This window comes from Daucus carota, chromosome 5 (genome assembly GCF_001625215.2).
Source record: "Daucus carota subsp. sativus chromosome 5, DH1 v3.0, whole genome shotgun sequence".
Classification (NCBI taxonomy): Eukaryota; Viridiplantae; Streptophyta; class Magnoliopsida; order Apiales; family Apiaceae; genus Daucus; species Daucus carota.
The window spans coordinates 42,315,178-42,328,411 of NC_030385.2; the positions used below are offsets into that span (position 1 = coordinate 42,315,178).

At 32.7% G+C, this 13,234-nt stretch overlaps 2 protein-coding genes across 5 annotated transcripts; both read left to right on the forward strand.

The window, feature by feature from the left end:
* The first annotated feature begins 2,117 nt into the window (after positions 1 to 2,117).
* On the forward strand, positions 2,118 to 5,578 carry LOC135152607 (uncharacterized). Of its 4 annotated transcripts, none has more exons than XR_010291932.1 (7): positions 2,118 to 2,569; positions 2,690 to 2,790; positions 2,880 to 2,930; positions 3,127 to 3,213; positions 3,319 to 3,369; positions 3,527 to 4,610; positions 4,999 to 5,578. XR_010291932.1 is itself a non-coding variant. In XM_064093026.1 (7 exons), the coding sequence occupies exons 1-6, from the start codon at positions 2,619 to 2,621 to the stop codon at positions 3,736 to 3,738; spliced, it is 450 nt and encodes a 149-aa protein (XP_063949096.1). In that variant the 5' UTR covers positions 2,594 to 2,618; the 3' UTR covers positions 3,739 to 4,610; positions 4,999 to 5,578. The 4 variants fall into 4 exon arrangements, 3 of the variants coding, with proteins under 3 accessions (XP_063949096.1, XP_063949094.1, XP_063949095.1); XM_064093026.1 differs by lacking the exon at positions 2,118 to 2,569 and having other exon boundaries at positions 2,594 to 2,790; positions 3,527 to 3,602; positions 3,726 to 4,610; XM_064093024.1 differs by lacking the exon at positions 2,118 to 2,569 and having other exon boundaries at positions 2,594 to 2,790.
* A 3,207-nt stretch (positions 5,579 to 8,785) lies between these two features.
* Positions 8,786 to 12,471, forward strand: LOC108220488 (probable 3-beta-hydroxysteroid-Delta(8),Delta(7)-isomerase). Its single transcript, XM_017394270.2, has 5 exons — positions 8,786 to 8,962; positions 10,202 to 10,378; positions 10,881 to 11,027; positions 11,122 to 11,230; positions 12,025 to 12,471. The coding sequence occupies exons 2-5, from the start codon at positions 10,219 to 10,221 to the stop codon at positions 12,293 to 12,295; spliced, it is 687 nt and encodes a 228-aa protein (XP_017249759.1). The 5' UTR covers positions 8,786 to 8,962; positions 10,202 to 10,218; the 3' UTR covers positions 12,296 to 12,471.
* Positions 12,472 to 13,234: the final 763 nt, after the last annotated feature.

Genomic DNA, 13,234 nt, shown 5'->3' on the forward strand with positions numbered 1-13,234 from the left:
TGCCCTTCTAATTTTTTTTATTTATAGCATATAACATTCTACCTTAAATCATTTTTACAATATTTAAATTAAAATATTTAAGGTACTATTATTATTATTATTATTATTGCAAGTATATATGTATTATTCATGTTTTTTTATAAATAATATTGTTATGTAATATTATGTGAAAATGTTACTTTATTGTCAATCAAATTTTTTAAAAATATAATATAATAATATAAAAATGTTAAATATTATAATTAATCATTATTTATTAAAGATATTATTTTGTTTTCAATAATATAGAATAAAAACTAAATAAATCATTTTATTGTATATTAATATGTTAACATTTAAAATAATATTTTGCATATAGCTAATGGTTTTAGCTAATATCCACCGGAGCAAAAATCCTTACAGGCTCAAAAAAAAATTAGCTAATGATATTTTAGCTAACAGTTTCATGTTTAGTATTGGAGATGCTCTTACATGTGTTCTTTATTTACTTACAGAAAAATATAATATAAAAAATGTGGCTCTTAGCAATTTAGGACAAAATTAAGAGTATAAACTACAACAATACTCTCTACATCTCTTCTCTATTTCATATTTTATTCATATATTGGGCTCCACTGTAACAAAAGAGAGAGAAAGATGAAAGTGAATTGGAGGGAATAATTTTTTTTATTGTGAAAAAATAAGTTAAGAGCAATGTGGTGTCTCTTAACTTTGAGGAGAGAGGAGAGAGAAACAAGAGGCTCTTAGTGATTTAAAGAGCCACTAAGAGTCTCTTACAACAACATTTTTCTTTTACTTCCTCAAATCTCAAGTTAGAAGCCTAAGAGCAACTCCAAAAGACTCTCTAAACAAGCTCCTAAGTCTAAAATTTAGGAGCAAATCAAAATTTAGTGCTCCAATGGGCTCCTAGATGCTCTTTAAAAATTTAGGAGCCTACTCTCTCTCCTTTCTTTTAAAGAGCATCTGGTAGCTCCTAACTCAATATTATATTATTTTTCCTTCAATCTTCTCTCTCTTTTAGTTAACTTTTTCCTCTCATTTATATAAAATAAATATAAAATATGAATAAGGAGCCAAATATAAAGAGTAGCATTGGAGTTCTCACGTTTTCCGGTGTATTAACTTACTAGGAGCCACATTTTATATTATTGTTTAGGGAATGATTTAGGAGTACCGTCTAAGAGCATCTCCAATGGTGCTCCTAAATCCTCTTTTAAAAAATAGTATAATATGTGGCTCCTGGTAAGTTAATACATTGAATATCGTGGCAACTCCAACCACACTCTTTATACTTGCTCTCAACTCATATTTTATTATTATTTGAGAGAAAAGTGGGAGAGAGAATTAGAGAGAAGTGAATAGAAATAGAAGAAGCGATTATTTTATTCAATGAAAATATGTTAGGAGCACCTAGATGCTCTTTAAAAGAAAGGGGAGAGAGGAAAGGAGCCCATTGGAGCTTTAATTTTTCATATCCTCCTAAAATTTAGAGTTAAGAGCTTGTTTGAGGAGTCCATTAGAATTACTCTAAATGAAGAGGATCTTGGAGATGCTCTAAGTATTTTTGTTTCAGAGCATATCCGACCATCAAAAACCCTGCTAAAATGTGGGTAGACATACCAAAAATAAAAAATTTGATCAACCTCCCATTAAACTCACAATCCGATCATACATATCTTGTTGTCTATGATTTTAATCAACCTCTCGTGGGGACTATATTTGTTGAATATGTGTAGGTTTAAAATATTAATAACATATAATTTTTAAATTATAGCCAACGCCAATCTCATTAAAGTATAATATCTTACAAGTTGAGCAAATTTTATATAAAGTTTTAAAGGTTCAATTTAGCCAACGATTATAGTCAACACTCTTGGAAATTCTCCTAGGCTCGATTTCTCAATTTCTCCAAACCGAATGTAAATGAAAACAAAACAACTTTCATTTATATTTCATTTTTGGAATAAAATTTTTGGAATGAAACTATATTATAATTACACACACGCACATCTCATTCTATATCTATATGTTCTTAACGAGCGCAATGTCCATTTAGCCTTTTTAGCCACGAGTTACCCATGTTTTACTCACTTCCTAATCGAAATTACCTATTCTACCTGACCCGTTTAGAAAAAAATAACCGGCTACATAACCGACTCCAACAACTCATATATTTTACCTTGCCTTCTTCACGAAAATTGATTGCTGATTTATTCTGTTGTCTGCTAATTACGGCATTCATATCTTCCATCGTGGAAAGTGCATGTAATCAAGGATGCATATTAGACTATGAATGTTATTTTTCAAAATTCAAACTGAAGTTATTTGCTTGCTATGGAAGAGTTCTTGTGTGGGTTCGTAAAGTGATTTTTGGCAAGCGTCTCATCGGCTATGGAAGCAGCCAATGATTAATTGGTCAAGCTCAGATTTGTACAGAAGAGGCCTGATCTTGCAATAGTATTTACCGGGACTGTACTTTCCACCACCGTGATTGCGAGGCTCATGTATTGTCTTTGATGTGTAGGTCGTAAGAGAAATAAAGAAAATCAGTCAGATGGTTCACTTGCTGGTATTAGCGTAACCATTGCCTGACATTCATCAATTGAGCATTGTACTTTATGCCGTGTTTGTTTAAGGTAGGAACACCACGTGTTTGTGTTTTTTATTCACCACCGGCACCATGTTGCAGGCAGGATTTATTATTTCTGCAAAGACGCGCTGAAAACATTAAGAAATCCAGGACCATCGGGACTTCGTCAGCGTTTGACAATATCAGCTCAGGAAAAAATGGTATTCACGCTCTCTCATTGTGTAGACTTGCTGATTTGTGATCGATGTCTTACAATGTATGCATCATTCTTCGCTTTTTATTATCGCAGCCACGAGTCGTGTCCCTCTATCAACTGTTGATCATAATGAATCCAATCAATGTATGTCGGAATTTCTGTCAAATGTACATATTTAGTTGGATGCTGCATACTCTGTATTGTTTTGATCTAATTATAGTGCTGATACACACTGTTTCTTTTTGTGTTGTATACTCATCTCCTCTCATTGTTTGCATAGTGAGAGAGTATTTGTTAGTGCAAATATGTTGTTTTGTCTTCTAATGGACAATTGTTTTAGATGTAGGCAACAGTCATTCTCCTCTTTCCAACAGTCGTCGGTATTCGTTGGTTGCAGAAACCTGTGAATCAGATTATGCTCTTAAAGGTACTGGCAGGTCTTTTTTAATGGTTTGCCTATAAGTTACGATGAGTTGATGATTGTTCTTTGTTACTTTCACACATTTCATCGTTGAACATTTTACCATTGCAGCCACAGGTCGTGTCTTGCTATCAACTGTTGACCAGAATGCATCAAATCAATGTAAGTTGGACATACCTTCTGAGCATTTAAAGATTAAAGGGGCTGCTCTAAGCTTTTTATATATTTGGTTTAATTTTATAGTCACTGCATTGTGTCCAATGTTATTTTTGAAGTGTTATTCGAGCACGTGATTGTTGATCTTTCACTTTTCTTGCAGCAATCAGGCGTTCTCCGTTGTCCAATATTGATCAAAATGCAAATCCTGGCTTTTGTGTTGGATTCTACCGTCACAGGTCGATAGCAATTTAGCTGTGTTAGATTTCATTTTAATTTTCCACCTTTATATCATGGATATAAATTTCTATATTTGTTGCTCACCGCGTTGAAATATAACTGATGTTGAAATTTGGAATCAGGTGTCAAGCGTAGAGGTCCTGATAATATTTTGCTTACAATATGCTCAAGGTTTTCTGTGTACTGGATGCTACTCAGTGCCAATCCTCACAACCAACTTTCTTAACGTATTGTTCTCTCATCTCCAGACCACACGATCCTCCCATCTTCTTTATAAACAAGTATATAATGTACAGTTTTCTTAAATTTACCCGATATTATTGATGGCGTTGATAAACTAACTATAACCAGAAAACAGATTTTTGATTTAGCTATGGGTTTTGGCCTTGAAAACCGATGATGAAATTCATGATGATAATGTAGAACCTGTAGATTTCTTGACTACTGATGGGTTGCCTCAAGCAGAAGGATTAATCTATTTTAAGTGTCATGATACAACATAAGGATAGGTTAGCAAATAATAGTTTTATAACAAAGACACCTGCAAGATTGTTAAACGATACGAAGATTTAGGCCTCATGCACCCAACAAGACATCATATAAATCATTACTGCACATATGCAGTGACAAACAGTATGAACACTGAGAAAGCTCAGAGATCTATACCAAGTTGTGCAGCATTTTATTGTAATTCTTTGACACTTGACACCAAACAAATACTATACAAGACAAACAGAAACCAAGTCAGCCATATAGTGTATTCTACAAATTGAATACAAAATGCATGATCATTTTCTGCATATAGGTCTCCTCTCAGGTGATAACATTTGCCGCTGAGTGAAAAGCAGGAGGCGGAACATTTGAGGAGGTTTCTACTGGTGGTTCAGTACGTCGAAGTTTCCTTTTGCTCTGTCGAGGTTGAGCTTTCAGGCCCAGATCTGAGCCTGCAGCAGGATGTTTCCTTACTATCTTCTGAGGCGGAACTGCACATGTTTCAGTTGGGTCAGGTATGACTTCGGCTAATTTACAATTCTTCTCAATCTCGTGTTGTATAAATGTCTGCATCATATTTAGAGGTTGATGAGCAAACTTTTCAATCTTCCTTCTACTATACAAGCTGTTGAATAAAAATCTCTATACAAAGGAGGAGATGTAATAAAGGAGTATAAGCAGGAGATGTACAAAGGAGTTTTCTGTTCTTTTCAATATTCAAGCATCAGGCCTGCACCAATTAATACTATTTTTAATAATACTATTTGTTCATTTGGCGAAGTGTTTGGGAGTCGAAGTCAGTTCTCTCCGCTGGCCTTAAATGGTCAGTTGGATCTGGGGAAAATATAAAAATTTATGGCCAACCTTGGCTGGGGAACGACTCTAATCCTTATATTATTTCAGAACCAATGCCCCTGGAGAATTTCAAGGTCTCTTCTCTGTTTTACAATGGGAGTCGAGTTTGGAATATTGAGCTCATAAGAGACATGTTTGTTGCTCGGGATCAAGATTGTATAATAAACACAAAGGTACACGAGCAGGGTTCCGAGGATCGCTTATACTGGTGCAAGGAGACCTCAGGGGTGTACTCAGTTCGCAGTGCTTATCGGCTTTTACAAGCTCAGAAAAATTTATGGCAAAGTCGTGATAATATTAGTTTTTGGCGAAAGGTCTGGCGGGTTAAAGCTCCACCAAAAGTTCTCAATCTTATATGGAGGGTTCTTTCTAATAGTCTTCCAACTAAAAGCCAACTGGTCCAAAAATTTGTGCCAATTCTTAATACATGTCCTTTCTGTAATACAGAGGAGGAAACAACTATGCACGTGCTGGTGACTTGCCCTGTAGCTAAGCAATGCTGGGTGGGTTTGTTACCAGTAAATCAAGTTAAGAGCATCTCCAACGGCGTTGGCTATAATTGTTGGCTAAATTGGACCTGTAAGACATTATGTAAAATTTGCTGAACCTGTAAGACATTTTGCTTCAATGGTACTGGCTATATTGGTTGGCTATAATTTAAAAATAGTATGTTATTAATATTTTAAATTGTTAAAATAGAATATATCAGTTCAATTTGGTAATAAATGATGTACAATCTTCCTGCAGATTTTCTTACAGACCTGTAGAGGTTCGACAAATTTAGCCATCCATAAGAGGTTGGCTAAATTTATAGACAACAGGTGAGCATGGTTGGAGTTGAGATTTTGAAGCTGTTGGCTATTTTTTTTATTTTAGGTATGCCAACTCACTTTTTAGCCAATGGCTTTAGATGGTTGGAGATGCTCTAATGACGGTACTGATTTTGGAACATGGTTAGAATGAGTGTTCCAACACAATTCAAATTATCAAAAAGCGGATATTATTACATTATGTTGGGCGATTTGGAAAGCTCGAAATGAGCTGGTTTGGGATTAAAAGTATCCTCACTTAGATGCTATTGTAGTGTCAGCAATGCAGTATCTTGGAAGTTGGAGAAATGCCCAGGTTATCATTTCATCAACTATGTTTCCTAATCTGTGTTCAGGGGAGGGAGCCAGTGCTTGGGTCAAGCCGCCGAAGTCAACAATCAAGGTAACTGAGGATGCTGCTACATTTAATTCTTTGATGTGTATCCCTCTCTTTCCATGCTTTGATGTGTCAACTTTTAGACATCATAAATCTTGACAACTAACCTATAGTAAGCATACCAATGAGTTTTTGTACACAGATACACATGTTGTATCGACTATTTTAGCTTGCAGGACAGATGAGGCAAATGTGTTTGGTAGGACTACTCAGAATTCATTTTACTACTTTTATGACAAGGATGGTCATTCAAGATCAATGACAGTCTAATAGTGAACCGCATATAGCATATCTATTAATGGCAATACTACTAACTTCACTTCGAGTTTCTTCTCATTCTTCAAGCAGATGGATAAACTGGAGAAAGTTGCTAAAGACAGGTTTTGGACCGGCAATGATGCTGCTTCTGGAGATGTAGTCTCTCATGTGCTGGTTATAGCAAATCGGAAGAGTTATGTGCAACTGTGCATTAAATTTGTATTCATTCATTTTATGGTCGTATATTGATTTCTATTTTCCTTCAATGCTCAGAATCTTTTATATATTAAAGAAGCAACCGCAGATTTGAAGATGAAAGCCCTTTGCAAAAATTAAAAATTATGCTTTGATTTTCACAGAAATTAAGAATTATGCTTTGATTTTCACACTGCAGATTTAAATATAAGTAATATATTAAGTAAAATTAATACAATATTTTTTTTGCAATTTCACATTATGATTATTTAAAATTTAATAATACACTATATATATTTAATAATTATTAAGAAATAATCATACAATATTTTTATTAGAAATTTAATGATCTCCTACTTTTTTTTCAAAATTATTGAGGGTGTTAGCACGTGTAGCGCGGACATAATTCCCAATTTATATTAAACAATACTAATAACAATAATTTTGTAAGATGATAGAACAATTTTTTTGACCTCTTTTTACAAGATTGATTTTTGACATTTAAGAGAATCGAAACTTATTCTTTTTGTTGGAATTATAAATTGTGTCTTGATAGCGTAAATCTTTAGTTTTTCAATATTATATAAGTATTAGTTTTTTTTTATTCACTTTCAAATTTAAATTTAATATTATATGCAAATATAACTTAAATCCGGAAAATCAACATAATCAAGAATTATAAAAATCATAATTGTAATTTTTCAATTAAATTTTACAATTACGATCCAATTACTAATATTATTCCCTTAAATATTTTATTTTATTTCTAATTATATCAAAAATAAAAATACTATATCAAAAATATTATTTAATACCAAAATCTAATATTACATTTTTATTAAAAGGTAAAAGAAAATTAAGATTGTTCCGACCAATATTTTGTTAGCATTAAATTTCAATTTTCATATAATCGTGTTATATGAGTGGTTGAATTCCAAAATTTTACTTACTTTGAAATTTAGTTTAATTATAGAAATCAACAATTATATGAAAATCAAGAATTATAAGATAATATTGTTAAATTTTAAGATATAACTGTTAGAATCAACATAGAATTTTAGCTATCATATTTAACAAGATTCTTAAAATAAAATTCTCACTTATGTTACAATTAAATTTAAAATTTTATGCAGATATAACTTAACATTTGATAACCGGGAATTTAGAATTTTAAAAAAAATGCTGTAATATATAAAAATTAACAAATTAATAAGTATAATTCATATACAAATATCACTTTCACTATATTTTGTTAGCATAAATCTCAATTTTTAACGGTGATCGAATACCATATATCCCAAATAATTAATTTTTTGATGATGCAGTACCTGTAAATATACATAATATGCTAAATAAATATTAAAAATCTAATGTTAATATTTGTTTAATTTATTTTCCCACCTTATTTTAATGAAAATTTTAATAATTTACCCGCACGCGAAGCGCGGGCATAATTCCCTAGTGTATAAAATAACTTTGTTAATAATGATCATAAAAATCTCACTGATTTTCACAATATTTCAAAAAGCTTAAAATCATTAAACTATTCATAAAATCCATCATCTTATCAAGTTGGAGAAAATCCATCAAAAATTAAATATCATCATATTTTAATAGATTTTATACAATCTTAAATGAATATTGTCGAATTTTTAAGCATAATCTAAAATTCCAATTTAATCAACCAAATTTTGTAGCATTATTTAAAATCTTAATAACTGATTGCTCAAAGATTTCGATAACTTTTTAAAATCAGAATTGAATATTCTCGAATTTCATGAAATAGTTATTTAAATTCTTACCGAATACACTCCCTTAAATAACATAGTACAATCCTACGAAATCGATCATTTTACCCGAAGTCCAAAAGAATCCATTTAATAATGCCATCAGATTTTAATAGTAGATTTTAAATAATCCTCAATTTAAAACATAATTTAACTAATTAAATATCACCAGATTTTGTAACATAATTTAAAATCCTAATTGAATATTCGAGGATTTAAATAATTTTTAAAATTCAAATTGAATAATCTCGAATTCCAAAAACAATTTTTTTTTGAAATAAAAAAAAACAATTTTAAAAACAATTTTTTTAAAATTTAAAAAAACAATTTTTTTAAAATTTAAATTCCAATTGAAAAAAATAAATATATTGATTATCTGATATCCTGTTGCTGATTTGCCAACTGTAACTCTGTAAGTCGGAGCATAAACAAAGAGTAAAACAGAGTGGAATCTTTTCTCCTCTGCGTGCGACTAATCTCGTATCTCTCACCGGCCGCCATTTTACAAATTTATAACAACCCCCATCTACACTTCCTAGTTGCTGCACATCTCATTACACAAACAGGTGCGTTTTGCAATTCAATTATGTGTATATACATTTATATTTAACACAGTGTCCATTGGTGTTGCTCTAATGCATTTTTCTTGTCTAATTCAATTTACTGAGATCTGGGTATGTAATTTTTGTTGCTTTAGTTGAGATTTATTGATTTTAGTGTGCTGTTATTGTGTTTTATGTTGTGGGTTTTAGTTTAGCTGATGATTTTGACAACTTTTCGTTAATTTTTATGAATTGATGGTTTTTTTAGAACTTCAAAAGGGATGATAGAATTGAATGTTTAAGGTTGAAGAAGTACAATGTTGTTAAGTTATCGGTTGTCCTAAAATCTGAATGTTATATTTTAACAGTTCTCCTCGGTGGGAGTTTATTTTTGATTCGACGAGTGGATCAAGCGACTTGCTGGGGTAGCATCTTGTATTACAGTCTAACAATTGTAATTAACCGGTTATTTTGTATCATGTGTATTTTATGGTTTTGTCTATGTAATTGAGTCAGGTTGTGTAAGATATTATGATATAAGATCCTCACGAGATCAAATTGCGACCCACTTGGAACTATAGTGGACCCGGAAATTGATAGACCTACCTAGTAATCCACTCTTCAAAACCAAAAAATGGGATCCTAAGAAAGGATAGAGCCACTGTAGGGATCCACTCTTTGAAAGCAAAAACCTGGGCTTTCGAGTGAGGAGGGATAGTGATCCACCCTGCAAATCCAAAAAGTGGGATTTTAAGTGAGAGGGATATTGATGACAAAAAGATCATTTCAAGCCCAACACCTTGATCTTTAAGGAGAAGTGTAACATAAGTCAGAGTTAACGCTACGTAGTACCTGTGGTTTATAAATGTGACCCGAGAGTCTGCAGTGTAAGTGTACAAAATATCTATTTAGGGAGCATGCTTTTATCTTCTCGATCAGATTTTAATTTAGGATCATTGCCCTTTTATTTTATTTAAAATTGGGATCAGATTTTAATATTTTGGAAAAACAAACTTTACTGCAAGTTTAGTTCTTCAATGTTTTGTTATTTGCAATATATTGATATTTAGGCAGGGAGGTGGAATTATAGTTTATACTTTATAGGAATTAGGAAAGTGTTGTGTTCACAACATATATGTGAATGAGATTGCCATGTTGCATGATTTCTGATATAGTAGTACAGTATATGGTTACAAGCCTTTTCTTTTACCCTTCAACTGGTTATAGAAAATATGCATCTGATATGTTTATGAGGTTCTGCAGGTAGGGTTTTCTAAAAAATGGCGGGAGCTCAGTCATCTCAAGGATATGGCCATCCTTATATTCCGGAAGATCTTAGTCTTCCAGGTTTCGTGCCTGGTTTTCTCTCAATGTCAACTATTGTTGGAGTCTATGGAGGGTCTTCGTTGCTTGTTGTATCCCTCGTATGGATTATCTCCGGTAATCTATTCTAAACAGATGATATAGATTTTTTCATAACTAACCTCAACTCCAAATAAGTCCGAAATTATGTTTGTTCATGTGCCTTGGCTTGAAAAGGATATGTAATCTATATGTTTGCTTATCAAAACAGACCTATATGCATCTACTTTTACCAGAGCGTAGTAACTTCCTTAGTCTACGATCGCCCTGGTCAATTGATCTTGATTTAATACATTTTTATGGGTAGGAATTGTCTTTTGAATGGAAACAGCAGCATTTTTGAAATTAGTGTATGGACAAAAACATTTTTTGAAGTTGAATTGGTTGAATCATGTTGAAGATATTAATTAAGATATATCAATGTAAAAGAATCTCTATGATTTTACAACTTAGTATAGAATCAAATGTTTGAAATGAACAAATATTTTATCTCATACCTTTTGTCTTCCTGATTAATTCTATACAAATGAAAGTATTGTTGATTTTAACTAGAACTTTATTTTTTTTTCTTATGCAAAAGGGAGAGCTGCTAAATTAGCCAAACTTGACAGATTGCTCATGTGCTGGTGGGTTTTCACTGGTCTGACCCACATGATACTTGAGGGTTATTTTGTTTTTTCACCGCAATTTTATCAGAAGACAACTCCCCATTACCTAGCAGAAGTCTGTAAGTTATCTGTTGCTCTTATCTCTACACACCAGTAAAAGATTTGGGTCACCTTTAGACTTTATTTATAGTGCTCCTAATAAATAAAATTCAGGGAAGGAATACAGCAAAGGTGATTCAAGATACGTAGGACGGGATTCTGGAGTAATTGCTGTAGAAGGAATAACTGCAGTTTTGGAGGGTCCAGCTTGCCTTCTAGTAACGTATGTTTATATGTTATAAACTTCCTTCTAGTAAATATAGAGCACTATACTTATTTCTTTTACCAAAATGTCCATGTAAAGGGAAGAAAATCATGTTTTAATTGGGAAATAAGAGAGATGAATGACATTGCATTAGAAGGTCAAACAATTTTTTGCCAGGACTGGTAGAAACTTATATGTAGCTTAAAGTTGCTAATTCATTCCATATGATTGTGTTTAAGAAACCAAAAAAAGAAAAAGGTAATAGTTTCTGAAGAGTGCAAGCTCCTCATATAGCGAGATGCTTATATAGTCAACAATATTAGTTGCCCTCATACCTTCAGTTATTAAACTCCATAAAAAATGTCAATGCTAAATCTACTAACCTGTGATACAAGTGCATATGATTGCATTAGAAGGTCAACAATTTTTTGCTAGGACTGGTAGAAACTTATATGATTGCATACGAGAGATGAATGACATTGCATTAGAAGGTCAACCATTTTTTGCTAGGACTGGTAGAAACTTATATGTAGATTAAAGTTGCTAATTCCATTCCAAATGATTGTGTTAAGGAAACCAAAAAAAGAAGAAGAGAAGGTAATGGTTTCTGAAGAGTGCAAGCTCCTTATATAGCCAGATGCTTATATAGTCAACGACTGAACATATTAGTTGTCCTCGTATTTTCAGTCTTTAAACTCCAGCAAGAATGTCAATGCTAAATCTACTAGCCTCTGATACAAGTGCATATGCTTGCGTGTGCTACTGCGCTCCACTGTTAATTGTTCTTAAATGATATTCTTAACATTTGGCAGGTATGCTATAGCCAAAAGGAAATCATACAGCCACATACTTCAGATTGCTATTTCTCTTGGACAGCTATACGGGACTGCTGTATATTTCATCACTTCTTTCTTGGAAGGGGATAACTTCGCCACAAACTCTTTCTATTATTATGCCTACTACATATTTGCAAACTCTTTTTGGGTTTGGATACCTACACTTATAGTTATTCGGAGCTGGAGCAAGATATGTGCAGCATTTACAGCCCAAGAGCAGAAAAATTCAAAGGCCAAGAAACGTTGAAGGTTAGCTATGAAGTACAAGCTTGATTTATTTGATTATCCATTCATGTGTGGGGGCATTTACACATATATATTAATCATACAATGAGATATGTATGCATGCAAATCGTACAATGAGATATTTGGATATCCTTACCAGATCTAAATTTTTTCACACATATTGGATTTTTAAACGTATTTGTTTACCTTTTGCTAATTCACTCTCCTGATCTCTTAGAGTATAGTCTGAGAAGTTTTGGTGCTTTCTACCTTTTGGTTTCACGGCTGCAAGTAAAATTAGTTGAAATTAAGTATAGCCTAGAACCTAGATCCACCCTCTAGTGCTGTCGAAGTTGAGTGCAATATCCTTTGGGAGTTAAATTAACCCATCTTGCTAGGTTATTCCTGACAGCCCCTTAAATGTAGAAAAGTAGAGGTGCCCGAAGAAGTTCACTTATGATAACTAGAGATATCTTCTATTGGTAACTGGAGATCGATGGTTTGAGCTTCAGTGGAGATATACACTGTCATTTTAATGTTGCCCCTTGTCACCTAGATCAAAATTAGCAAGTATAAACTAGGAAAATCTGAAAGAATAATTTATGTACCTAGATCAAAATTAGCAAGTATAAACTAGGAAAATCTGAAAGAATAATTAATGTAAGACAATATCAAAGCTAGAGTTTAACAAAGGGAATAAAGCCTCCGGCCTGGTCACAACATGCAAAACAATGTTTTAACTTTGTAATTACCGCCATTGCTGCGTATTTGGTTAGTTGATTAATATAAAAAGTTTTAGTTCTCTCCTCTAGGCAAATGCTTATCTAAAATCTTTCTTCTATGGACCGTAATAATTTCTGGTTCCAACATTCTTTCACCATTGCCACATTTGGCATTATAGCTTTGATAGTTACTCTACGCCGCTGTTTCACAACCATCACTCTTCGAGATCAACAGGCTG